Raw genomic sequence first — 24,034 nt, forward strand, 5'->3', positions numbered from 1 at the left:
AAAAAAGAGATATCGATCAATCCAAAAAGAAGGAGAAACTGATCAGGAGAAGCCAGAAAGGGGGGCGTTGACCTCTTAACCCAGCACACCGCAGCCCCCATCGCTCATCATCACCGTTATGGACACAGATGACGGCCTCACTCGCACCAGCAGCTTAGTGCAGGTTAGTAGATTCCGCAATATCTGAGAAAAAAACAAACCCAAATCACCTCTGCTGGATTATTTAAGGATCAAATTAATTCTTTCTCAGTAATTCTGATTCTTTGAAATGGTCATTTTTCTGCCCATAATCATGTGAAATGGTTGGGGAGAAAAAACAGCTCAGTCGATCTGATAACTTGACTGGACAATGTCAGACATGCTTATTGTAAATAAATTTGATGACGTTAAAATAAACCATCACTATGTTGTTGAGAGTCTCATTTGAGATTTATGCATAAACAGAAACATCCCAAAAAACTTGAATCTTACTGGTTTTATTTGAACTCCTGCAGTTCTAACGCGACTATGTCCAAACTCCTCAAATAACGATTGGTTGTTTAATCTGGACAAAGTTCTCTGCATCAGCACTGAGTCACGTGCGCAGGATCGCCAACCATAGGCTAACTTCACTGACGCTAATGTTTGGGTGAGGAGCACCCAGTGTGTGTGAGTGGTTCACCAGACATCTCTGCTCTGACAGAGACAAGACACAGAACTGTTCTCCACTGAAGAAGACAGCAGCCTCTACTTCACCTACAGTGGAGGGTGCAACCAGCTGGAGGTCAACGACCTCAACTATGAGGTAACAAACAGCCCCCTCACAGGTCGCGCAACCCTGCATTGTCAAGCATTATTAACCCTCTGTGTGTGTGTGCGTCCAGGTGGACACAGCGGCTCACATTCCCTGGTATGAGAGGTTATCAGAGTTCAAATTGCCGTGGGCGATGAATGGAAACAAGCAGAAAGCCATCAGCAACCTCAGCCTCCGAGTCCGCAGCGGACAGATGCTGGCCATCATCGGCAGCTCAGGTGAGGTCAACACAAAAGGAAGCCCCCGGGCCCCCCCCCCCCAACCCACCCCCGCACCTCCAAGTGACATCATCACACAAGTAGAGCATATAAACGTGTCTTCCAGGTTGCGGGAAAACTTCTCTGCTTGATATAATCACGTGCCGTGACGAAGGCGGCGAAATGACATCCGGGGAGGTTCTGATCAACGGGAGGCCCAACACGCCCCAGCTGGTGAAGAAGAGCATCGCTCACGTCCGCCAGGACGACCGCCTTCTTCCTCACCTCACCGTCCGGGAGACTCTGGCCTTCGTGGCCAAACTGAGGCTCCCCACCCACTTCACGCAGGCTCAGCGGGACCAGAGGGTGAGACCTGGGGCTCGATTTGTTTGTTTTTGTTTGCGGTTTCGAAACGCGCCTGAGACGCTCTGTCGCCCGTCGCAGGTGGACAATGTCATTGCAGAGCTGCGGCTGCGGCAGTGCGCTCACACCCGGGTGGGAAACGACTACGTGAGGGGCGTCTCAGGTGGAGAAAGGAGGAGAGTCAGTATAGCTGTCCAGCTGCTCTGGAACCCTGGTGAGGGGGGGGGGTGTCCCAGACACATCGTCCTGCCAACCAACATTATCAAATTTCTGCCTTTGTTTCAGTCTATTGAAGGAGACGAACGGTTTTCGGGACAAATGTGGACGCAGCGTTTGTATCGGTGTGTCGATATGTTTCAGGTATCCTGATCCTGGACGAGCCCACGTCAGGGTTGGACAGCTTCACAGCCCACAACCTGGTCATCACGCTGTCCCGGCTGGCTCGGGGAAACCGGCTGATCCTGCTGTCCGTCCACCAGCCCAGGTCAGACATCTTCCAGCTCTTTGACCTGGTGGTCCTGCTGTCCTCGGGCTCGGCCGTTTACTGCGGAGCAGCTCGTGATATGGTGTCATACTTTACTTCGCTGGGATACCCCTGCCCACGATACTGCAACCCCTCCGACTTCTACGGTGTGTAAATGTTGAACATAACAATTGGTTAATAAAGGTACCAAGCATAGAAGCACCGATGATTGTTATTTCTGAGTAGCATTGACCTAAATCCTCATTTGTTTTTGAACTTACAGTTGATTTAATCAGTATTGATCGACGGAGTCGGGACCGGGAGGCCGAATGTCTGGAGCGGGCTTCTGTTCTGGCCAACCGGTTCTTGGAGAGCGTCCAGCACACAGAGGACCACGTGTGGAAGCCGACTGAAAGGTCAGCAGAACAGTCTGAGTGGTGCGTGTAGGCGAGGTTTATATCTGCTTTGAGCCCGTAGGTCTGAATTATGTTGTTAACACCTGTCACAGCGCAGCTGTAGTCTCAAAGGAGGTAAAGCCCCAGCTGTAGGCGAGGGTCAGAGAGGTGGTGTGGCTGAATAAATACCCTCCTGCTGACAGAGCAAAGTTTCAAACTATAAAAAGTAAAACAAAAATTTGGAAATGCTCTAAATTAGTGAAAAACAGAGGTTGTTTCTTCCCGGGTTCTTCACGCAGCCCAGGGCCGTCGAACGCGGCCGACAGTGAAGTGGTCACCATCTCCAGGCAACAAGACAGACTTCCTGGCAAACTGAAGCAGTTCACCATCCTCATCAGGTAACATTCCCAGCATTCCCAGCGCCGGTGTTTAATGGTCACGTTAAGGCCGGTTTCTTCCCCTCCAGACGCCACATGTACAACGACTACAGAGACCTGGTCACCCTACTGGTCCACGGCTTCGAGGCCCTGCTCATGTCACTGCTGGTCGGTTTCCTCTACTTTGGAGCAGGAGAGCAGCGTCTGTCCATTCAAGACACGGTGGCGCTCCTCTACATGATCGGAGCTCTCACTCCATTCGCTGTGGTGCTGGACGTCATAGCTAAATGCAAGTTTAGCCTTTAGGCGTTCGGATGCGTTCATTTGTAACCTTTAACCTCTCGTCCACGTCAGAGTGACTTCATGCGTTCTTTTCTGTGCAGGTCACTCTGAGAGAGCCATGCTGTACCACGAGCTGGAGGACGGCATGTACTCTGTCACCTCCTACTTCTTTGCCAAGGTAACTATCTTCAGTCTCCAGCAGGGGTCAACCTCGCTCCACCGGGCTGAGCTACCCCAGCAAGGGTGTAAATGTGAGGTGTTCTTTTTGTGTATGCAGGTCCTGGGGGAGTTACCGGAGCACTGCGTGTTCACCTTGGTCTACAGTCTGCCCATTTATTGGCTGGCCGGTCTGAACGAGGCCCCCGATCGTTTCCTCCTCAACTTCCTCCTGGCGTGGCTGATGGTGTACTGCAGCCGAGCCATGGCTCTGTTTGTGGCTGCTGCCCTGCCCACCCTGCAGATCTCGGCCTTCATGGGCAACGCCTTGTTCACCGTCTTCTACCTGACTGGAGGCTTTGTCATCAACATTGAGAACATGTGGCTCGGTGAGGAGGACAAAAGAGAGCGCAGATGTACTTAAGGCCGTCTTGTGATTGGCTGCCTTTGACACATTTTTTCCGACTCCACCAGTGGCCTCCTGGATCTCGTATGTCTCCTTCATGCGTTGGGGCTTTGAGGGAATGCTGCAGGTGCAGTTCAGGGGCAACAAGTACCCTGTTACCATCTCCAACATCACTATCAATGTCGATGGAATACATGTGAGTTAAAAACGGTTAAAAACGTCAGTCAGTTCTCACGCAGTGTCACGCCAGAGTCTTCTGTTCCTTCAGGTGGTGGAGGCCATGAACATGAACCAGTATCCCCTATATTCATGTTATCTGGTCCTGCTCGGAGTGTGCCTGGGCTTCATGGTTCTCTATTACATTTCCTTGAAATTCATCAAGCAGAAGTCCAGCCAAGACTGGTGAAAACATCTGGATGTTTTTCAACCACCATGAGGTGCTTACACACTGAATTTTCCTTTTTAGCTCAACTGCTATTGTTTTAAAAATCTAAGGTAATAATTTGGGCTCTAGTTTGACTGGATCGACACCGAGTCATGCTTGTCTTTTTTTTTTGTTTATTTCTGTCTTTTAATGAAAAAATGGTCAGATTAGGTATATTTCAGATGTCACAAATGGTAGAACTATATTAAAATAACAAAGTACGTGTCAGGAGGGTATAAATTATCCTATACAATTGCTATAAATCTAGCAATTCTTAAACTGTTGGTCCTGAAATGTTTTTATTTTATCGCGCTAATCTTTTAAAATTGAAAATGTTTAGTATTTTGCTGACTGGTTGACAGGGTGTTACAGTACCACTGCTCGCCACTGGATGGCAGCAGAGCACCGCGTCATCATGGTTAAATGCCTGTTTTCTTCAGTCTTTCTGGGCGATCAAAGCGCCTCCTTGGCAGATATCCATCTGCAGCTTTGCTTGCTGCAGTTTCAATCTTCTTTTTCCACTTTATCTTTTTTGTATATGTAAGGTTATTAAGCTTAACTGTGCCTCCTAGGATCAGGGGCATTGGGAAAAAAGCCCAGTGGAGATTTAGTAAGTCACACTTAAGGAAAAAAAGAACTTGTACTTGTGTCCTTATCCATCAAAGATTGTGTAAATCATGTTTTTGCACCGGTGCAAATGTCTGACAAAATAATTTACAAATGTTTCAGATCCAAAATCAAATTAAGAGTGTTAAGTACAATTATTGATATTTCAAATTGAGTTAAAATTGAGGTTGTCATTCAAACCTGTGGTTTTAAAATTATACTACCTATTTTTCATTAATAAAATCAGGATTTATAATCAATATTCCATCATCTTCAGAGACCGCAGAAAATAATCAGTTCAATTTTTTGTAGTAATTATGCAAATAAACAAAATAAGATGGGAGATGGTTCAGTCTGTTGAGGATTGGGCTGAGAAGCAGAGGGGTCCCAGTTCAAGACACGGTGCAGACAAAGCATGGAAGTTGTTCTGGAAGTGGTCAGAGTAATGCCAAGGTACCCTTGAGCAAGAAACCAAACCCACAATTGCTTGCATTGGGGCTCTGCAGCGAGTTGGACAGGCTCCATATGCAGCTGGACAGGCATGGTTAATAAGTAGAAATGTAACTAAAACAAGTTGCAACCTTTTCCAGCTATTTTTTTAATCAAAATGATTCAAAATCATTAATTGAAGTTCAGATTGAAGTAATACAAAATGAGATCTCCAACATCATTTATTAGCATAAATATGTCTGTACATAACCTTCTCCATCATCATAATCATCGCTGGACAGTGCAACACCCAACCGCTAACACACAATACTTTCACATTTCTGCTCCAAAAACATGTAAAAAAAAGAAAGAAAGGAAGGAAGGAAGAAAAGGAGGGTTGGAATTTTGATGTGAAGACAAAGGTTCATTAGTCTGTCCTCTCCTGGCCTCTGTTGACTCGCTCCCTCAGTTTATCTGCATAAAACTTGAACGACTCCTGGAAAGAGAAAGAAACAGATTAAACACCATGAAACAAAAATATTCGGAGACATGAGAGGAGTGTGTGTGAGAGTGTGCGCGTGTGCTTCAATCTCAGCTTCTCCCAGAACTAAGCAGCCAGTCAATCCCTCCTGGGCCAGTTTAACCGGTCTATCAACCGACAGAGTTGTCTCGTTTCATCTATAAATCCAGATTAATACACAAATAAGGGATTTGGGGCATGCTCTACAAACACGCAGCATTCTGCTAATTAATCTGCGTTTTGATCCAAACAAAGTGTTTGGGTGGGCCCTTTTTATTTTCTGGAGGCTACAAGTTAAAAGAGTACACCACCATCTTTGATAATTAATGTACTCTTTAATTTTGATAAATAGTTGATTTAAGACGGGACAAAAACTATCCAAGTGGGGATCTCAAACACTTTTCAGCGTGAAAACTCTTATCACCGCCTTTATGTAGAAACAGTCCAGAGTTTGGGAGGGGCAGGTCAAAAAAGAGATCTCTCTGTCGCTGTTGGGGATTGTTTCTTTCACAGGTTGCACATAAAATACATTTAGAAAACTGAGAAGTTGAGGAGGATTGATGAGGATTTTGATTTAGCGAGGAAGACCCATTTAGAGCAAATTGATAGAAAGGTTTTAAGAACATCAAATCAACCTGGAGCTGGTGCAGAGACTGAACCCAGACAACGTATCGCATCATTTGAGCTTTAAAAATCCGTGTCTTATATTTTCGTGCATCTTAACAGTCCGGTTTTGCCTGGACCAACATCGCGGAGTTTCCTGTTTGCAGAAAAGTTCTGAACGCACGGACGAGTGACCTTACCCTCTCCTTGCAACTCCTCCGGTTCCCTCGCTCATAAACCCCAGTCGTCAGTTAACTATCCTGACATTTGGTGAATAATGCAGCAGGTTCTCCACCTTCCTCCCTCCTTCTATCTTTATACTGCAGGTGAGTGAGGGGGAAGTAAGAGGTGAGCCTCCGTGTACACCTGCCTCCAGGGGACAGCGCATTAAAGTACTGCTGCTGAGAGGCCAGGCCAAGGGGTGTGTGTGTCTGTGTGTGTGTGTGTGCTGGCAAAAATAGAGCTACATCAACTAACAAAATGTGCAACGTGCTGAAATTCTTTAAAAAAAAAAAAAAAAGCTAGAAAAAGTGAGCAGCTACTGCAGTGACACCATCTCACTTACACTATATATTGTACACACACACACACACACACACACACACACTATGGGCTATGCTGCAGGCATGTGTGCGTTGAAGTTCCCCAGCCGGACACACTCTTCTGTCACATTGCGATGGCAAGCGGAGAACGTAGCATGCACACACGCTGCGGCACCCATTAAAACTGCAGCCGCACAAGTGCCAGCGCCTGTTAGCAAAGCGTGCATGAGAGGGTCGACCGTGCAGTTGTTCTTTAATCCTTTGGTGTTCAAAGCGTCAGGGGATGTTTTCAGAGTTTTCCTGTAATTTAGCGGCTGGAACGACGTGGCCATCTCCGCACCCCCCCCCCCCCCCCCCTAGCCCCCTGAACTGACCCCATCAAGGCAGATACAAGCTCACAGATCGGTGCCTGACTCACCGGTGGTTCAGGGAAGGGCGCCGTCTCTCCTTGGTTGCGGTAGAGCACAGCCAGGCGTTTGAGTGACAGCTCATCTGCGGGAACGCCCTCCTTTTGCATCTGCTCATACAGCGCCTTGGCTGACGATAAGTCCTTATCCATGACTGCCAGGCGAAAGGGAAAATGTCAGCAAACGGGAGAAAAACATGTCAAACTTTAATTCCAGCGTAAACGCAAAAAATGACAGCACACGCGTATGAGTCAGACATTTATCGTTGACCGATTTCCCATGGCAATGCAACCTAAATACACATGCATGGGGTAGCTGTGGAGGTCACTGCAGGTATATTCTGGCCCCCTCCTGTTGGCGATCAGCGTTACGGCGAGGCCTCCACACAACACGCCGCTGCTCTGCATATTAACCAAACTCAAAACAGCACCGTTTTCCTTTTAATGTGAAAGGACAATAGAAAATGGAGAATCTGAAAAGCTATTTGACCTGTGCAGGAAACCGCTCTGATGCACGTCGGAGGGTCAGATGATTACATTATTATATAGCCAAAATCAGCCGGGACAGCTTCTTACTTAGATCAATGCTGGGCTGCACAAGTGTGAAGGACTCGCGGAGTGTGTGAGTATTAAAGAGGAAAAAGTAAAAGAAAGGTCCCAATTTTAGAAAGTACAAAGATGGGCAAAGAACAGAGGCCAGCAGAGCATCTCTAATTGTGTCTCCAATGGCTGCCCTGACCGGCCGGCTGGCTGATGCTAATTAAATAGTCATGTCCTCTTATCTCTGGTGTGACAAGTATGAAAGAGGGGAGACAAAAGGGTAGGGAGATGAGACAAAGAGGGTAAAAATAAAAGAGGGGAGGTCGCAGAAGGAGGTCAAAAGACTGAAAGGAGTAAAAGAAAGGTGGAGCGGTCCGGGAGCAACAACAGACAGCTGAGTGGTGGACCATGTTGCGATTAGCACGGCAGGCTAGCCAGGACAGCTAACTCATTAGAGGACATGTGTTCTAACCCCTTTATGACTGCACTCGTGCTCGAGCGCAGACGCCCGATGAATTGTTAATGTGCCTGCTAATGTTGACAGGCCAGAGATCTAGCGCGCGTGCGTGCGTGTGTTTCTTACAGTGACACTTCATCAGGTACGAGTACTGCAGGTATTTCTCGGCAAAGTCTGGAATCAGGCTCATCAGGGACTTGATCCGGCCAACCTGTGTGGAAATACAGATATTCAGACAGTCTTGAAGAGATTTTCACTTGAAAAGTTGGTCTTTAGCTTCCAAACTTTTACCTGACCAAGCTCAGGCTATAAACATTGAGCTATAAACAACAGTTAGCCTGTTTGGGAGCGTACCTGACCAGGAGTCTGAGCTTTTCCAGCCATGTAGGACACCAGCACATCCCTCTGCTCCGCCACTGCGTTACAGCGCTGGAACAAACACCACAACATTCCACATAATCATCTATTTAGGACTCCTTAATGATCCCACACACATAAAATGATTTATTATTGGCTCATGAGGTCATTTCAGAGTTTCAACTTCATTACAGAGCAGAAACTAACGTGTCTCAGTCCTCCATCGTGTAGAGAAAAACGCCGGTGGCTTTTAATGTTTTACAGAGTTGAAAAAATGACTAAATATTTTTAAGCAGACCGACACGGCACCACTTCACTCTCTCCCATTTTTCCTTCACTGACGACTCCCAGAGGCGCCGATACGACCGGCCAGGCTTCCTAAAAGCTCTGCATACCCAGGGAACGACTCCGCGTTCCCTCAATCATCACACATGAGGTCCTGGACGAGTCTTGAAAACCCTTCTCGCCTCCGTCTCACCGTTTCTCTTCCTAATGACTCCATCTGCCTTTTCTCCTGCACCAGCGGGTGACGTGAGAAACAAATGGAGGAACGTTGTGCGAACAGCAACGTCCGTGTAGCCGGAGCGTCCGGCGCCATCAGCATGTGTTCCTGGATCCTACATATTTTATATCTCAAACTGGCGGCGCTGCTTCATGTTTAATAAACGACCTTCAGTTAAAACAGTTAGCTGTTGCGCGACCCTGAACTTCTCTGCTCGTGTGCCGGGCTGATCCACACTCGGCTTCATCTACTGGAGGCGGGAGTTTAAGCGGCAGCTACGAGGTTCTATCGCCATTTCCAGCAAATCTTTGAACCTTCGCTGCGTCCTCAAACCAATCAGATCCTTTTTGACAGCAGCCACTAGTGCAGGACAGATGAGTCTAGTAGGAAATCTATATGTTCATTAACATTCATGTAAGTCAGACATCCCTCTTTAAAGATTGATCAGTCAGGACGTTGGGATGACGCCGTCATCCGTCTTCCAGTTCGACCCTCTTCTCTCCCAACTCTACATCTGCCTGCCCAGCACACCTCTACTGGTGTGACTGGTGGCTGCTGCGTGCCTGAAAGAGAGAATCCCAGTTCGGACGCTATCGTCATCTTCCCTTAACCTTCTTCAACAGCTCATCCTGCACGCCTTTGCTCCCATTTCTGACTCATTCCCCGGCTGCAATATAGGAGGTGTCTAAATAAGTGAAGCATCAAGAGACCCATTCCAGACCACCAGACCATCAGTGGTGGAATGTGTGCAAGCATTTCTTGACATAAATGTGTGGCTGGATGAATAAGTTAACGGCCGTGGTGTGGGGGTCCGCCAACTGCACCGAGGCAGCGGGGGAGTTGTGATGGACTAAATTCATCAGCGGTTCCCATGTTGATTCCCATCCCCCCCACCCCCAACGTCTGAATTACTTTTATATAATAGTTTAAAATTCAGCTGAGCACAAGTCACTCAGAAAGAGGTGAAGGCATCAGGGAAAAATGGTCCAGATTATTTAAAATTTATCAAAAGTGGCCACAAAAAGGAGAAAACAGACATCTGAAAGGGTTCTTGGTGCATTGCTCAGATTTTACTTCCTTTTCAAAGGTGAGTCGAATCAGAAACTCTGCATAACCAATCAGATCACTTGGATTTCCCCCCCCCCCCCAGATTTGATCACAGGATCACGGCTAAAACGACGTGAGGATCCACAGTCTTTCCTCAAAGTGCGTCAACATCGATTCATGATAACACAGAGCCCATTCAAAACTGGCCGGGGACCAAACTGGTCATGCCGACGTCCACCCGGTTAGACGAAGGAGGCCAGAGGAAACGAGTACTCACAGCCAACAAGAACTTGGCGTCCTCGATTTTGTCAGTGTCCAGCAGCTGCAGGAAGAGGTCAGACGCCGGTCTGTAGCAGGCAAAATGATTGGCCAGCCGCTCTGCCATGGCGCTCACTGGAACACAACATTTACATTGTTCAGGTCTTCCTCCATCAACATGAATGTGTTTTACTGTGTTTATTAACCTCATTCCACCATCTGGATGAAGGCATGAACTAACTTGAGGTTAGATTGCAAAAACCTAGAGTCTAAGTGAGCGCAAAGTCCTCACAAAGATAGTAAACTGTGAGTCTTACACTTGTCTAGAGCCTCGTCGTTCCCTTCTTCCAAAACCTTCCTGAAGACGAAAGACATGCTGGGACTGCTGCTCTGCGGTCTGGTGTAGACTTCCTCCAACAGCTCCACCGCTGACCCCACGTGCCCACTGAAGAGGGAGGAGGGGGAGAGTGGTGGTCGGCAGACAGAAACAGAAAGAAATCTGGCTCATGGAAGGAAATCCCGCAGCAGTTCTGTCTAAATCTGCCCGTATTTCTGTGGTGGATTTACACTGTAAAGTAGTTAACCGGACGGAAAACACCGTCTCAACTCCCACCTCCCGCTGTTGAAGTTTGGCTACTGGTTCTATTGGGCTTCCACTGAGACGTCCCAGTGCAGAGCAACTCTTTTCACACCCCTCGAGTTTTTTTTCTGCTGAGCTCCTCACAACTAAACAAAGCCTGCACACAACAAATCTTCAACAACTCAATCTGGCATCGCAGCCTCGCTCCCAACACTTTACGCTCCCCGCTCCCTTTCCACCATCACCAGTGCTAATGAATATTTAACACATTGCAGGGGGGGGTCGCTATGTACGGACGTGTAGCAGCGGCCGGTAGAGGGGGGACATATCTATGCAGATTGTTACGACTGGGACCGTCTGAATAATTCAGCGGGGGCCCCTCTAAATGTGGCGCTCTGCTCTCCGGCCTGCTTGCTTTTCCGCCCCGGCTCTTAACCAGTCAGCTTGACTCAGATACAGCGGGGACGCACGTGTCAAACCTGCTCACGGCGCGGCTCCCAGAGGTCAGGGTTCAGAACGACAGGCCCGCGCAGCCATGGCCAATCAGGCGTGAGACCGTCTCACTGTACTTCACTTCCTGCTGTCCCTCCGAGTTGGCGCGGGGCCGCTGCGGCGCCAGCCGGAGGACGGCGCTAATGTGGCGAGCCGCGCGATGAAAGTTTGATGCACAATGCGCTTTATGTTTTGTTCTCTCTTGTTTGAGACACGAGGAATCGGCACTGGAGGATGGGTGTTTTCATGACATTAAAAGCAACCCATGAATAATCCTATTACGCCGGTGTTTCCTGTTTGTAGTTGACGCCCCGCCCGCCCGCCCACTCTCTCGGCTTTTACTTTAGGAGTGTGTCAACCTGGTTTTGTCACATGCTGCTGACTGTGCTGAACTGTTTACAGCCAGTATAAATGATTAATACCAAGTGCTACAGTTTGTCCAGGATTAAAACAACAATGTTATGCTCAGCGCCAGCCGTGTTTAAAACACCACTTGTTTTTGTGTTTGGTGTTTGACTCTGATGGGAAGAATTCCAGGCGTCGGGATAACTTCCACAAACACAGCTGCACATGCTAGCATGTAAACTGCCACCTGTGCCCTCAGAAGCTCTTACTTCTTGATGTGTGCCAGAGCTGTGTTGTTGACAAACACCATGCTGGACAGGTTGAGGGTCGTGCCGAGGTTCTTCATCAGCGACTCCACTGACTGAATCCCCTCCACATCGCCGCTCTTTCCCAGAGCCTGGATCAGCCTGGTGATGGCGAGCTGCGAGGGCACTCGGTCTCCCGACAGCATGGCCTTAAAGTTTTCTAAAGCCTCTGTGGAGGGATGGCAGAAGGTTTAAAAAGTGTAAATTAAATTACCTTATTTATGTGTTAAGGCTTTGGTTTATACCGTGACATTGGCCCCTCTTGCTCTGCGTGATGATGAGTAAACTGGAGGCGATATCACTCAGGCTGAAACCCGGCATATGAGACTCAGCACTGGGGAGGAGACAGATTGATTTAGCTTTACAAACTCCTGTAAACTCCTGGTCATTAGTGACAATAGACCCATGGTCATCAGTCGGTGCTGTAATGCATCACATTAACATCTAAAGACTACAGACTTCTGTCCCAGAATAACAAAACTGCCAAAACTGGATTTAATGTGATTAGATTTACCGTCATCTATAAAATATTTGTAATCATACTGCCTTTATGTCACTGTGGCATCCTTAGACCTCTGAGGAAAACGGTGGATAAACGCGTGATCAGGTGAAATAGAAACAAATGTACAGTAAGTGATAGTGATCCCAAGTTCCTGCTGTGACCCTAAAATTAGACAAGACACTTGATTAAAGGTTGCTGAGCCCCTGTGTGAGTCTGAAATGTGTCTGTATGTGTGTATATCTGTGTGTGCACTGTTGTGGGAGGGTCAGGCCATCACAGGCCAACTGCCGAAGGTCTCCAGAAGCCGCTCTTCATCACTGCTTCCTCTACACTCTCTTCGCTGGTCCATTTTGGGTTCTTTTCAGCCTCCTCTTTTTCATTTCATCGCCACTAAAACCTCAATCAAGCCTGCCTCCTGTCTTTCTATTTCTTATTATAGCCCTGCAACCAGATTAATCCATCCGCTCAATTGAGCATCAGGCCGGCAATCCTTATCTCCTCTGTGACACCAGTCCAAGCAGCCGTGGTGGCGGGCTGCTGCCTGGGCCACAGATTGGAGCTCCGGCGGCTCTCTGGCACATAAAGATCAAGCAGAGGAGACTCAGAATTATTCTTATCAAAGGAAAGGAAATCTTCAGGGGCTGTCCTCAGTCCCCTTTTCCACAACACACACACACCTTGACTGTGTGTTCCTGTTCGGTGCTTTGGGTGCTTCAGCCAATGAATCCATCATCTACCGCTTCCTCTCATCAACATTTAGTTTCTTCCCCAATCCCTTAATCTTGCCATAAGCACCCCTACTGCTCAGTTCTGTACAGATTACCCCAAAAACACACACCCACACACACACACACAGAATCATTGCCTATAGCGTCTTCATTAACCCCGTATGTGATTAAATCTGGCCTTTCCTATTCAGCTTTTTATCTCCTTACTTTCTTCACCATTTTCATCTTACCCAGATTCTCCACTCAGCTCATTTCTCTTCTCATTTGGAGGCCAGATAGACAAAGCTTTTATCCACGCAGGGATGCTATAAACCAATTCAAAAATAGACTGGAGATCTCTTATCACTTGTGTTGCCTCGTGCCTGTTGAAACACGGGTCTCAAATTGATACGATTACTTCGCGGAACAGTGCGAAACCATGTAGAGATGAAAACTGGGGCGAAACGGATGTTAGATTTCCCACAAATGATTCTTTAAAATATATTTAGGTTTTTCCCTGTGAAAAGAGGAACAAATGACAGAACAAAAGAGACAGATGGGAAAGAAAACAAGGAGATTACCTAAAAAAAGACAAGTGTGACAGCAAAGATCACAGCTATGCTAATACCTCTGTCATCTACTCGTCCCCAGGATCAGCGCCACAACACACGATACATTACGAATTGGCAGAAGATTGTTATTGGTTCGCAAAGTCACCCACTTCTTAGAAAGCCAAGGTTAGTGTGTGTCTGTGTGAACATAGGAAGGACCACCGTTGTATCCAGCAGGGTGGAGTGTGTCAGCATACAATCACATAATCCTCATGTCGACTGAGGAGGCGCAGTATTGGGCCAGGGTCACCTGACAGTGAGGCGAATGTTTTACTGCGGTGCTTTTCTGGGATACTGTGTCTAATATGGATATAATTCATAGATCGGTATCAGGTGTGATGTCACTGACCCAGACTCGATTGTTGTCATGTGTTAGCGTAAAATCACGGCACTCACAGCTTCCTGACTGCCATGGCGTCATCCATGGATCCCTCTGACAAAAGACTCCGAATCACATGGTCATAAGGAGTGGGCCCTACTTCTACGCCCTTTTCAATGGCGTCCTTCAGCAGCCTATAGGCTTCTGAGGAGCAAGGCAGAAAACACAATATGAGCTTAATCTTAATATTATGGGATTAGTAGAGCAAACTGCTTGTTCAAAGGCAGTTACATCGGAACTCAGGGTTACATCACAGTAGAACTCACTGCTTACCTTGGACTTTGCTCTTTTTACAGAGGCTCATTATACGAACTTGGTAATCGGAGACATTGCTGCGTGTGGTCTCGTTGGTTTGGGCCTCTTTTTTGGTATTAGTTTGTGTGTACCAGGTCTGAAAATCACAGACAAAAGAGCAAGAGGCGAAAGTTACCACAGCAAATATCCAAGAGGATATGTGTTTGAGCGTGTGTGCTATGGTGAGTGCAAGAATGCTGCTGAACAGAAAGGGCAAGGTTGACTCATGTTCAGTCACCCGTATAGCAGTGCGGGGAGGGGGTTAAGCTGTATCAGCTAGGGGCAAATTAGGTCTGGCACCCCTGGGGCAAGAGAAAAGTGTGTGTATATGAGAGGCTGAGTGTGTGTCAGAAAGAGGGTGTCGGCTGAGGAGCCCAAGGGGGCCCCAAGTTCAACGCTCCAGGCAACAGCTTTCACTCCCTGTCTCATCACACTTTAGGCTACAGAGGAGAAGAAAAGGTGAGGAATTGGTGGAGTCTGAAGACACAAAACTGATCAATTTAAGAGCAAAAAATAAAATAAAGAAATCACACTTTCCTGCTCAGCTGGTATCTGGGTCAGAACACATGCAACGCCACATGCACACATTCTACTGAGAATCCAGATGCAGCCATATGGTAGCATTTAGCTGCTGGCTAAATTAGTCTGGCATTACAGATTTACAGACAGATCAGGCTGTAATTCCCTTCACCAGTCAGCCTGTCTGATTGACCACACTTCAGATCAGTGTGTCAATCCTGTTTTCACTGCATGTAATGAAAGGAAGCTTAAAGTGGAGCAGGGCGGGGGTGGTGGCAGTGGGGTGTCGAGGGAGAGAGAGAACAGGTTTTCAAGGTTAGCCCTCATGATCGTGAGCTTAGAGTTGAAAACCTGATTATCCTACAGATTAAAGCATTTATACAGGAACAACACCAGAACACCGTCCTGCGTTTGTGGGTTTAAATTTTAACTCTGACTCAGGGCAGAATTCACTTAATATTCTCTTTTTGTGAGACTTTCATCACATATGACTAGATTGACTCTAGGTTGTGGTGGTAGCGTGTTGCAGCATCCTGCTGGAAGAAGCTTTTATATTTGTCTAAAACCCACTGCAATACGGACAGGGCTGCATTTTCAGATCAGCGACATCACTAATCAATAAATATAAAATATCAGAGGTGAAAACAACCAGTTTCTAGAATACAATTAAAGCCAACCAAAAAGGGATTTGAAATAAAATCCTCATTTTTGCAGCCATGTTTTTATCCATCCTTCCACTCAACCAATTTCATTCAAGATTGATGACAAATTCATGTGCAGGCATCACAGTAATCTGTGCTCAGTCGTCAGTGAAGTCTGGCTGTGTTTTATCTTTGACCTCAGGCACTTTTTCACTCCTTTGCACTTGGCTTCTGCTTTTGATTTCATCCGCTCTGCTTTTTACCCCTCAGGATGCCTTCTGGCAATTATTATTTGGAATACCAAATGTATCTAATGCGCATTACTGGGCACTGCTATAAACAAACTGTTTTCTCTTTTACCTCAGGCACCTCGAAGGGCACCTCCTCGCCATTATTTCTCAGGATATCTGCCACCATTCGCAGGGTCCTCTCCCTTGGAATGACGTTCTCCTCTTGCATCTTCGTCCAAACGGCCTCTGCCTTCCGCGAGTCGTTTGTTTCTTCTGAAATCATAAGATTTTTTTGATGTGACACAACCACGTGAAGGGGTGTCGGCCCATATCGGCTTTAGCTTATAGTGATTTCTAACAAAGTGCTCCATGCTGAGAGAGACAATCAGAGCACTAATCTGATCAATTGAACAATCCTCAACTATTCTGTAATTTGGACGCGCACTAACTAGTGGTGTGTGTTTGTGTTTGTGTGTTTGGCTGTGTGTGTGTGTGTGAGCGAGAGAGTGAAAGTAAAGTGGGGATAATGGCTTGACAATCAGCGTTAACACTACAATCACTATGTGTTGTGCTCTTTGCTGCAGTAAAAACATCATGCTGGAACTTCTGACTGAAGCAAATCACTGCCATACTTAAACACACACTCTGGAACATTCAGATATAGGAGATCACGACATCTATGATGGAATAAAAGAAGAACGCCCAAAAAAAACATTTGCAACCGTGTAGACTTACTGCAGAGACGGATGATGTAACTGTACATTTCATCTCTGTCACACTCAAACAGTTTTGCTGTAATGTCCACCATCTGCTCCAAAGGCTCCATCTTCATACAAACAAAATAATATGTTAAAGTTTGCTCTTTGCCATTGACGACAAGAAAAGACAGAGAGCTTGGATTACCTGGTTGGCAGAAATGCATCTTTCTGCATACCACTGCAAGCGTCCAGGCCTTGCCCTCAGCCCGGGAGTCTAGATGAGAAAAACAAGCAAAAAAAGAACAATTAAGATAGTTAACAGTTTGGATCATTGTCTATCGACACAAGAGATTCCACTAAAGTCCCACAACAAAAATAGTGTATTTACTGTAGCGGTACTTTTACTATGATTGCAATCATATCACTGTTGTGAAGGAGGTTGTGGTGGTAGCGTGTTGAGCTACAGGCCTAGGCAGACATAAACAGTGTTTCGGTGTTGGATTACAGGACACCCATAATATGCAGAGTATGAGCAGGCTGTCAAATAAGGGCTGACATAGATTGATCTGCAGGCTCATGTAGCAAAGGTTTAGCTTGATATGTGAAGTGACTGGATGATTATTATCATGAAATAACAGTGATCGGGGATTCATCTGTCTCTTGGGGCTTTGATAAAATCGGAATAAAACAGAGATTGAGAAATCTCACTCCCCCTCTCTTTCTGATAATCTGTCTGAAAGAAAAAAAGCGACAGAGTGATCAGCCAGGACGTTAATCTGAGCGGGGATCAACGGCGCTCAATCCCCGCTGGCCTCTTGGATGGGAGTTCATCATACTGTGAGACTGAGAGGGAAGTCAAGAAAAGACTGCTGCCATCCCTTCCTCTCTCAATCTCCACTTTTCTCAATCTCCTCTTCCCCTAAATCTCCCGCTTGGTCTTTTTCCCTGCCTCTCCATCCCTCCACCCAGCCTAGTCAAAGGCATTATGTTCTTACCTAACCAGCCAAAGGGACAAATTAAAATGTGTTGCACATACTTTCTCTCAGTCCGTTTAATCTTCTTAGAGAATAAGGCCCAGTGCGAGGCCTCCATCTTTTTGCATCCCATTCCCTTTTCTTAGTAAAGTCTTACAGAGCCGGCACTCAACTACTCACAGGACTGCGAGTTCAGGATTCTGAAGGCACCGAGGGAAATCCTGCTAATCTGGGCACAAACAAAATCCTCAGGAGTAAGACGCATTGCTTACACGGTGACGTATGGATCAAAACAATACAGCCAGGAAGAAAAGTAAACGCCAACACTCTAAGATTAAGGAACAAAGCCATTTCCATCACCGGACAAATGTGCAGCGGAACGTTTCACTCTGACTCTTTAAGCACCTAGAAAATATCTTTACAATTATTTCCTCTCATGCTTATATGCATAAAAGCAAGCAGAGTCAACTGTATCTTACCTCCACTTAACAACACCTCACCATCTCAATTCCAAATGTTCTAATTCATCTAATCACCTGACCACTTAGCAAACACACAGACACACACGCGCACACACACTTCTCTGTAACGTAAAAACACATAATGGATGACCACTCTTTAGCAATACTACCTAACCTTGACCATTACACGTGAACATGCAGCGATAATAATACCAGCCACCAGACAATCCTCTAGCCAACCATGACCATTTAGCACAAAATTGGCCACCTTTCTCTACCATTACATTTAATTAGCTGTGATTAATCAGCTGCCAATTATACCAAACAGCACAGAGAGGGACGACCACTCAGGGGCCAAAAAGTATCTGTGCAGATGAGTGACTTTGAGTGACAGATCCATTATATTTTACAGTATAACTTTAGATGTATATCCACTCAAATTAAATGCAAAAGTACTTTGTTCTGAATATCTCATTTTACAATATATCTGGTGAAAATGTTGCAGTCATTCAATGATGAAATAAATAAATAACCAATATGAATAATAACTTAAAAGTAAAATCAATATTTAAATGTATCAGGTCAATGTGAGCCGACACTATATATTGCATACTGTAGCAATGCAACAAAGATTTTGTCATTCTAACCTACTTGACATGAAGGATAAAATGTATATCTGTAGCCTATTTACACGACATCAGCAATCTCACACATCACTAACACAAAGCCTGATTTCTGTTATAAGAAGGATAACAGACAATCATGCAGAAGAGGAATGAGAGCAACAATAACATGGCGATAATATTTAAGAGGGTTTGAAAAATCCTCAAGAGGGACAAAATCCCTCTTTTAGTGCACACCAGGGCATGAGGAAGAGCAGAGTCAGTCCACTTTTGTTCTCATCCGACATAATGCCCATTTTCCTCTGCCTCTAATGTCAGGTTCATCACTCTATCCGTCTTACTTATCAATTTCTCTGTCCTGCTATCCAGTCCCCAACCACCTGCCTCTTTTATCCATGTAAAACAAAACAAAAAAAAAAAATCACTTCTTATCTGCTCGCTTTGCTCTCATCTTTCTCACACTAATCTCATGAGCTTACTGCAAGAATTCAAATGACAAAGGAATAAATATCCATGAAATATTCAGGTCAAATGAGCTGCAAGGACAAAGACAGTTTGGCAATTACATGCTGGTCAATTGTACAGATGTCATCCTTATTGTTATGCAATGATTTTTTCATCACACATATCCTTCAGGATTAAAAGATGTAGTCAAGTCGAAGCAAGGTACAGTAAAATACTTCAAATAAACAAAAGATCTATTCACTTAGATTCCTCTACATTTGAGCATGAGGGATTTTTTCTTTTGAAATATGAGACAGTGTAAAAAACATTTCTATGGATTATGTGAATTTCATATCACATAAACATATCATGATTTGGATGTGACTACAAAGGAACCTGAAACATACATTTCTACTTCCTGTTTGCACATTTTAAGAAAATCATTGTCATTCAATCTGCTGTTAATACGAACGAGGCTGGAATCATTGCAACACAAGTATGCTTTAATAAATTAGCACATTTCCCCTTTGAATCTAGTGCTGAATAAGATGCTTGGGGTGATGTAAAATCTGGAACTATGGTGAAACAGAAGGCTGTTATTCACTTTAAACATCACCTACAGTGACAAGGGCACTGCAACAGACACAAAGATGAGTTAATTATATGGATAAGGTAGTGAAAGAGCAGAGAAAAATCACGTTAATGTCCCCAAACTAAGCATCCAACAGAAACAAGAAGGCTCCTGTTTGTGTGTCTTTACCTCAATGATCTTCCGAGCCTCCCGGTAACGGCCCGTCTGAAGGAATGCAAAGAATAAATCATACAGCATGGTCATTTCTCCTCTCTTCTGACTGACAAAGTCCATGGCTGAAGAGAAACAGAGCAGAGGACAGACAATTAACATGTTTCCACAGTAAGGAAAAAGACAATAAACTTCATCTTTTCATTCTGATTACATTTCCTGCCAGGATGTTCTAGACAGCCACATCAACACTGCTGAGGAATAAAGCCCCAGATGAAAGTCTAAGCCTGCGAAAGTGCTCTGCTCAGCATTACATGCTATCGCTGTCCAGCAGCTTCAGGACAGGTACCAAACACACCCAACCTACATTCACACACTTGCATATTCAGCAAAGCAGATGGAGGGAAAGAATAATCTCTTTCTTCTTCCTTCGCTGTCAACTGAAGTCAACAGAAGAACAATGGGCTGCAATTCTGCTGTTTTCTTGATGAATAAAAATCCTGTTTAAGGCATTTCAGTGATATGAGTGTGCAGGGAAAACAAGATCCACTGGAGACGCCGCAATGTACCAAAGCTACAAGGATTTATTATATGAAAAGCATTTTACAGCTCAAATCTCAATGCTGAGGTGTTTTGACAAGAATTTTGCAGGGCTGATGTAACTTGGTTCAAGTAAGTTGGTTATGTCAGATTTATTTTCAAGTGTAGGTGCAAGAGAGCAGGCTTCACTGCAGAAGGCTGCAGTACTCAACCAGCCAATTGTAACTCAAGGTACTTTCAATTCTGATAATTTACATGCATGCGTAGGATGGCTAACATTTCCTGTAGTTGACGGGACAACAGAGTTAAATTGTTGTCTGAGAATGTGAGTCCTTTCAGGAGGAAATGGGGCAGAGTCAAGGGTGAGATGGAAGCTTTAATTTGTAAGTGGGTGAAAGGAGAGCAAGGGAGGTGAAGAGGTGCTCCACACTGTGGATGGAACTAACGTGCTCCTGAACCACTTGCCCCTCCAGCACCCTGAACCTAGCCCTTTCATCCAGCTGCTCTCAGAAGGCAGCAAAACACAATCGGCCAATATACGTCAGCGTGACCGTGGTCCACACTTCTGACGCATTCTGCTACTATTTGCAGCTGTTTTCTACACTTTCATGACAACGCAACAGAGTTGGAACCAGGAGAAGTAAAGTTTAAACAAAATCACAGATGAAGGATGAAGTGACGGGGTGTTCAGGTTCAGTCACGTTGCAACTTTGGGCTGTGTTTGATATAGAATTATGCATAAAATTACAAAATCTGACCCACTGACAGTTTGGTTGTGGGTCATCTAATGATTCCTAGTGTTACATAAGAGTAGCTTAAGAAGCAGGTTGCTAGTATTAACCAAGAAATATAGACATGTGTCACCTTTCTGAAGCAGCTCGGTGTCTCCTTTTTCCACCAGGCCGATGATGATGTCATGGATGCGAGGCAGCTGATTGTAGCGATTCTGACATTCCATTGCTGCTTCCAGAGCTCCGGATAGGTTTTTACTGTGCACACAAAGATACAGAAACAGAAAGTGAAGAGAAAATAGTTAGATTATCCTTCGGTTCAATCAGTTGGATTTTTTTGGTGAGTGCAGAGTGAATCAGAGACTATTAAACTAGTGACCCTCTTTCTCGCCCTTGGACCCGGCCCAACAATGAAGGTCTTTGAATTCGTGACAGCATGACTGTGGGTGATAAAGTCTTTTGGCCTCTACGCATCAGGCACGCACACTACCAATATTCCTCTGGACAGCCTTGTAGAGGAGAAATATGGGAGCAGACAAAAGGTCCTACCTGATCTTTACCCCCTCATCTCAGCTCCTCTCATTTCCCGTTCAGCCTGATCCCCTTCACACCTCCCCTCTTTCCTTCTCTTGTCCTACTAACCATCTCCCTTTGATTTCACACTGTCAACTCTCACTCCTGTGTGATGACCTTGACCACCAACTGAGCAATTTAGCAGGAATATGGCATAAAAACATGACACCCTCCCCCAAACACCACCTGCTGGCTCCCCCATCTTATATCAGCCCTTTTTTGTTCAACCTATCCTCCTACTGTTGCTGAGTGAATGAACAAACAAAAGACTACGTAGAGTTTGGATGAGTGCAGATGACAGAGTGATAACTAGAGCAGAGATGAGGGAAGAAGCAAGGGAATGAGAGGAAGGGGAGGAAGAGAGACCACTCGAATCCCCTCTATTGTGACAGCACTGCCATCAATCTGTTGATTGGGTAATTACCATGTCAATCACACAGAGGTCAAAGCAGATAGGACACCTATGGTGGAAGTATGGGGCAGATAGAGAAGAGAAGGATGGACACAGCAGTCGGGTATAAACTCTAGCCTTTTCTACTCTAATCAATTAGACAAATGGATAAGGAAAAAGGACAAAAAAAAAAAAAACAGGAAATGGTGTGACCTTGGATTACGTGAGCCAGACGCAGGAGGGAGGAGGAATGGAGTGATTAGGGTTGGAAGGTAAAGAGGTCTGCTAATTGAAATAAAGAGGGACAGCTTTATTCAGCAGCAACAGTCAAGAGGCTGTTCAAACGCACAACAAGCTGATTGAACTACACAGAAAAGAGGCTAGGACATGTTTTAAAACAGAGAGCGATGAGACACAATGACATCACCAGGGAGGGGACGCTGAAGGGATCCTGGCAGGAAATGTATGTTTCGAAATGAGACACTGCTGATGCCATTTTCTCATAAAGATGGGCATCAGGGGGTCATGATAGTACGGTATCAAAACCCTGATGAACTCCAGGGTTCTTCTATCCCTTCTTTCCTCATAAAAAAATCTTTAACACCCATGAGCACCTATCATTCTTAGAAGATAAAAATGACAACTGGCATTACAATTACACCCTCCCTTCATCTTTTCTCTTCCTCTCTACACCCACTGATCCTCCCAAAAAAGAGCTAAGGATGTTGAAAGATGGTTAATTTCCCTTAGGTACAATTTAACTGTCACTTTGCATTGCCATTTATCGCAACGCGCGGTCCTCCTAATGTCCTCAACTTTGCATGTCAGCTGCTTTCCAGCCAATTAAGCCTGAAAAAGGCCATTTTGCTCAGTGGAAACCAGAAGGATTAGACAGGGAAGCTTCTCCATCTCATCTGCTATACCCCATCTTTCTACCATTCTTTACGCCTCTTTTATTCAAAAGAGATCAGCATTTCCTCCTCTGATGAGAACTGATCACTAATGCGTTAACCCATTGATTACAATCAGTGCACTACCAACCATGTAACCAATTAAAAATATTGGTGTGTCTTCCCATTTAGGCCCTCCTTTTCAGTACTGGTTTGTTGGAATCATTAGCATTGACTGATGCTAATGATTTTTTATAGGATGTAGCAGATGGAGAAACCTGCCTGGCAGAAGAGCAGCAAGTTGGAGCACACAATAGCGAGCAGACGGACATGAAGGCTAACGGAGAGGCACATCTGACGGGCTGTCAGCGGCTAATCTGCCAGAGAAGTGTTCATTAAGTCATTAGAGCTGATGCAACAGTGAAACGGGTGCAGGGGGAGTGATGCCTGCTTTGTCCTCTTTTCAGCACTGTCCTCATCCCTCCTCCTCCAGACTGTCTGTTGACTGTTGGAATGAAGGGGCCTATGAATGACTCAAGACTTGTTATAAAAGATGGCTAGATAGAATCAGAGTACCAATGTTGTGGCCATTGTATTAAGGCTTTAAGTACTCTGAAGTTTACTAATGCCTCCTTTGTGATGAGAAGCTACCTTTTTGAAACAATATTCGGTGTGTCTGTTTTGTGAATTTCTGTGATTCATTTATTTAATCGAAATTTATTTAGTCACAAGAAGTAGCGAACAGGGTTGAGGGAGGAGAACACATGTGATAATACTACTGAGGATGAAGGAAAACATCAGTGTGCAAAATAGGAATTCGGGTTCATGTTTTGTTTTGGGGTTTTTTAAGTCGAGGAGGCGGCAAGAAAAATAACCTGTGTGTTACAGACTATATCTAAACACCAAGTTGTTTTTCTTAAAAGAAAAAAAGCAAGAATATACCAAATACACAGGACTGACTAAACTACCTTGTCTACTTGTGCTCATTAGTTTCTATTCAATGATGGGGCATTTGGAGGGAATTAAACTGGTACTTGACACACAACACACACACACCCCAGCAGTAAGCTTGTTTAGGTTGTAGTAAATGACCAAAGAGTTAATTAGAGTGCTAATTTCGCAGAAGCAGTGATTCACGAGTGGATCTGAGAAACCAGACTCACAGCCAAATAACAGGTGGCAGGGGGAGCACGTTTGCACCTAAAGGTAAACTGTGTAATAAAATCATGTACAGGTGTG

The 24,034-nt window shown here is 45.3% G+C and overlaps 2 protein-coding genes across 4 annotated transcripts in view; one reads left to right on the forward strand and one right to left on the reverse strand.

The window, feature by feature from the left end:
- The first annotated feature begins 24 nt into the window (after positions 1 to 24).
- abcg8 (ATP-binding cassette, sub-family G (WHITE), member 8) lies at positions 25 to 23,183 on the forward strand. Of its 3 annotated transcripts, none has more exons than XM_029834812.1 (15): positions 25 to 163; positions 683 to 784; positions 864 to 1,011; positions 1,118 to 1,356; positions 1,435 to 1,567; positions 1,714 to 1,983; positions 2,100 to 2,253; positions 2,511 to 2,609; positions 2,678 to 2,877; positions 2,972 to 3,048; positions 3,148 to 3,415; positions 3,501 to 3,628; positions 3,701 to 3,869; positions 19,897 to 20,015; positions 23,054 to 23,183. In XM_029834812.1, the coding sequence occupies exons 1-13, from the start codon at positions 119 to 121 to the stop codon at positions 3,836 to 3,838; spliced, it is 2,001 nt and encodes a 666-aa protein (XP_029690672.1). In that variant the 5' UTR covers positions 25 to 118; the 3' UTR covers positions 3,839 to 3,869; positions 19,897 to 20,015; positions 23,054 to 23,183. The 3 variants fall into 3 exon arrangements, with proteins under 3 accessions (XP_029690672.1, XP_003963936.2, XP_029690674.1); XM_003963887.3 differs by having other exon boundaries at positions 2,100 to 2,232; XM_029834814.1 differs by lacking the exons at positions 19,897 to 20,015; positions 23,054 to 23,183 and adding an exon at positions 15,864 to 16,027.
- lrpprc (leucine-rich pentatricopeptide repeat containing) overlaps positions 5,041 to 24,034 on the reverse strand; it is a 36,201-nt gene continuing 17,207 nt past the window's right edge. The window contains exons 24-38 of the mRNA XM_011603132.2: positions 21,075 to 21,199; positions 19,689 to 19,795; positions 16,632 to 16,700; positions 16,464 to 16,554; positions 15,859 to 16,001; positions 14,318 to 14,435; positions 14,062 to 14,188; positions 12,091 to 12,179; positions 11,810 to 12,014; positions 10,441 to 10,568; positions 10,143 to 10,258; positions 8,314 to 8,388; positions 8,086 to 8,170; positions 6,975 to 7,117; positions 5,041 to 5,387 (exon numbers count right to left, since the gene is read on the reverse strand). Of these exons, the coding sequence (XP_011601434.2) occupies positions 5,319 to 5,387; positions 6,975 to 7,117; positions 8,086 to 8,170; positions 8,314 to 8,388; positions 10,143 to 10,258; positions 10,441 to 10,568; positions 11,810 to 12,014; positions 12,091 to 12,179; positions 14,062 to 14,188; positions 14,318 to 14,435; positions 15,859 to 16,001; positions 16,464 to 16,554; positions 16,632 to 16,700; positions 19,689 to 19,795; positions 21,075 to 21,199 (1,690 nt within the window). The 3' untranslated portion in view covers positions 5,041 to 5,318. The remainder of the gene's footprint in view (positions 5,388 to 6,974; positions 7,118 to 8,085; positions 8,171 to 8,313; positions 8,389 to 10,142; positions 10,259 to 10,440; positions 10,569 to 11,809; positions 12,015 to 12,090; positions 12,180 to 14,061; positions 14,189 to 14,317; positions 14,436 to 15,858; positions 16,002 to 16,463; positions 16,555 to 16,631; positions 16,701 to 19,688; positions 19,796 to 21,074; positions 21,200 to 24,034) is intronic.

The sequence above is a fragment of the Takifugu rubripes genome, chromosome 4 (genome assembly GCF_901000725.2).
Source record: "Takifugu rubripes chromosome 4, fTakRub1.2, whole genome shotgun sequence".
In the NCBI taxonomy this organism is placed as follows: Eukaryota; Metazoa; Chordata; class Actinopteri; order Tetraodontiformes; family Tetraodontidae; genus Takifugu; species Takifugu rubripes.

Coding starts and splice junctions, on each gene's coding strand:
- abcg8 (XM_029834812.1), top strand. CDS start 119: ATGGACACAGATGACGGCCTCACTCGCACCAGCAGCTTAGTGCAG. Junction 164..682: donor GCACCAGCAGCTTAGTGCAG/GTTAGTAGATTC, acceptor CTGCTCTGACAG/AGACAAGACACAGAACTGTT. Junction 3,629..3,700: donor TCAATGTCGATGGAATACAT/GTGAGTTAAAAA, acceptor CTGTTCCTTCAG/GTGGTGGAGGCCATGAACAT.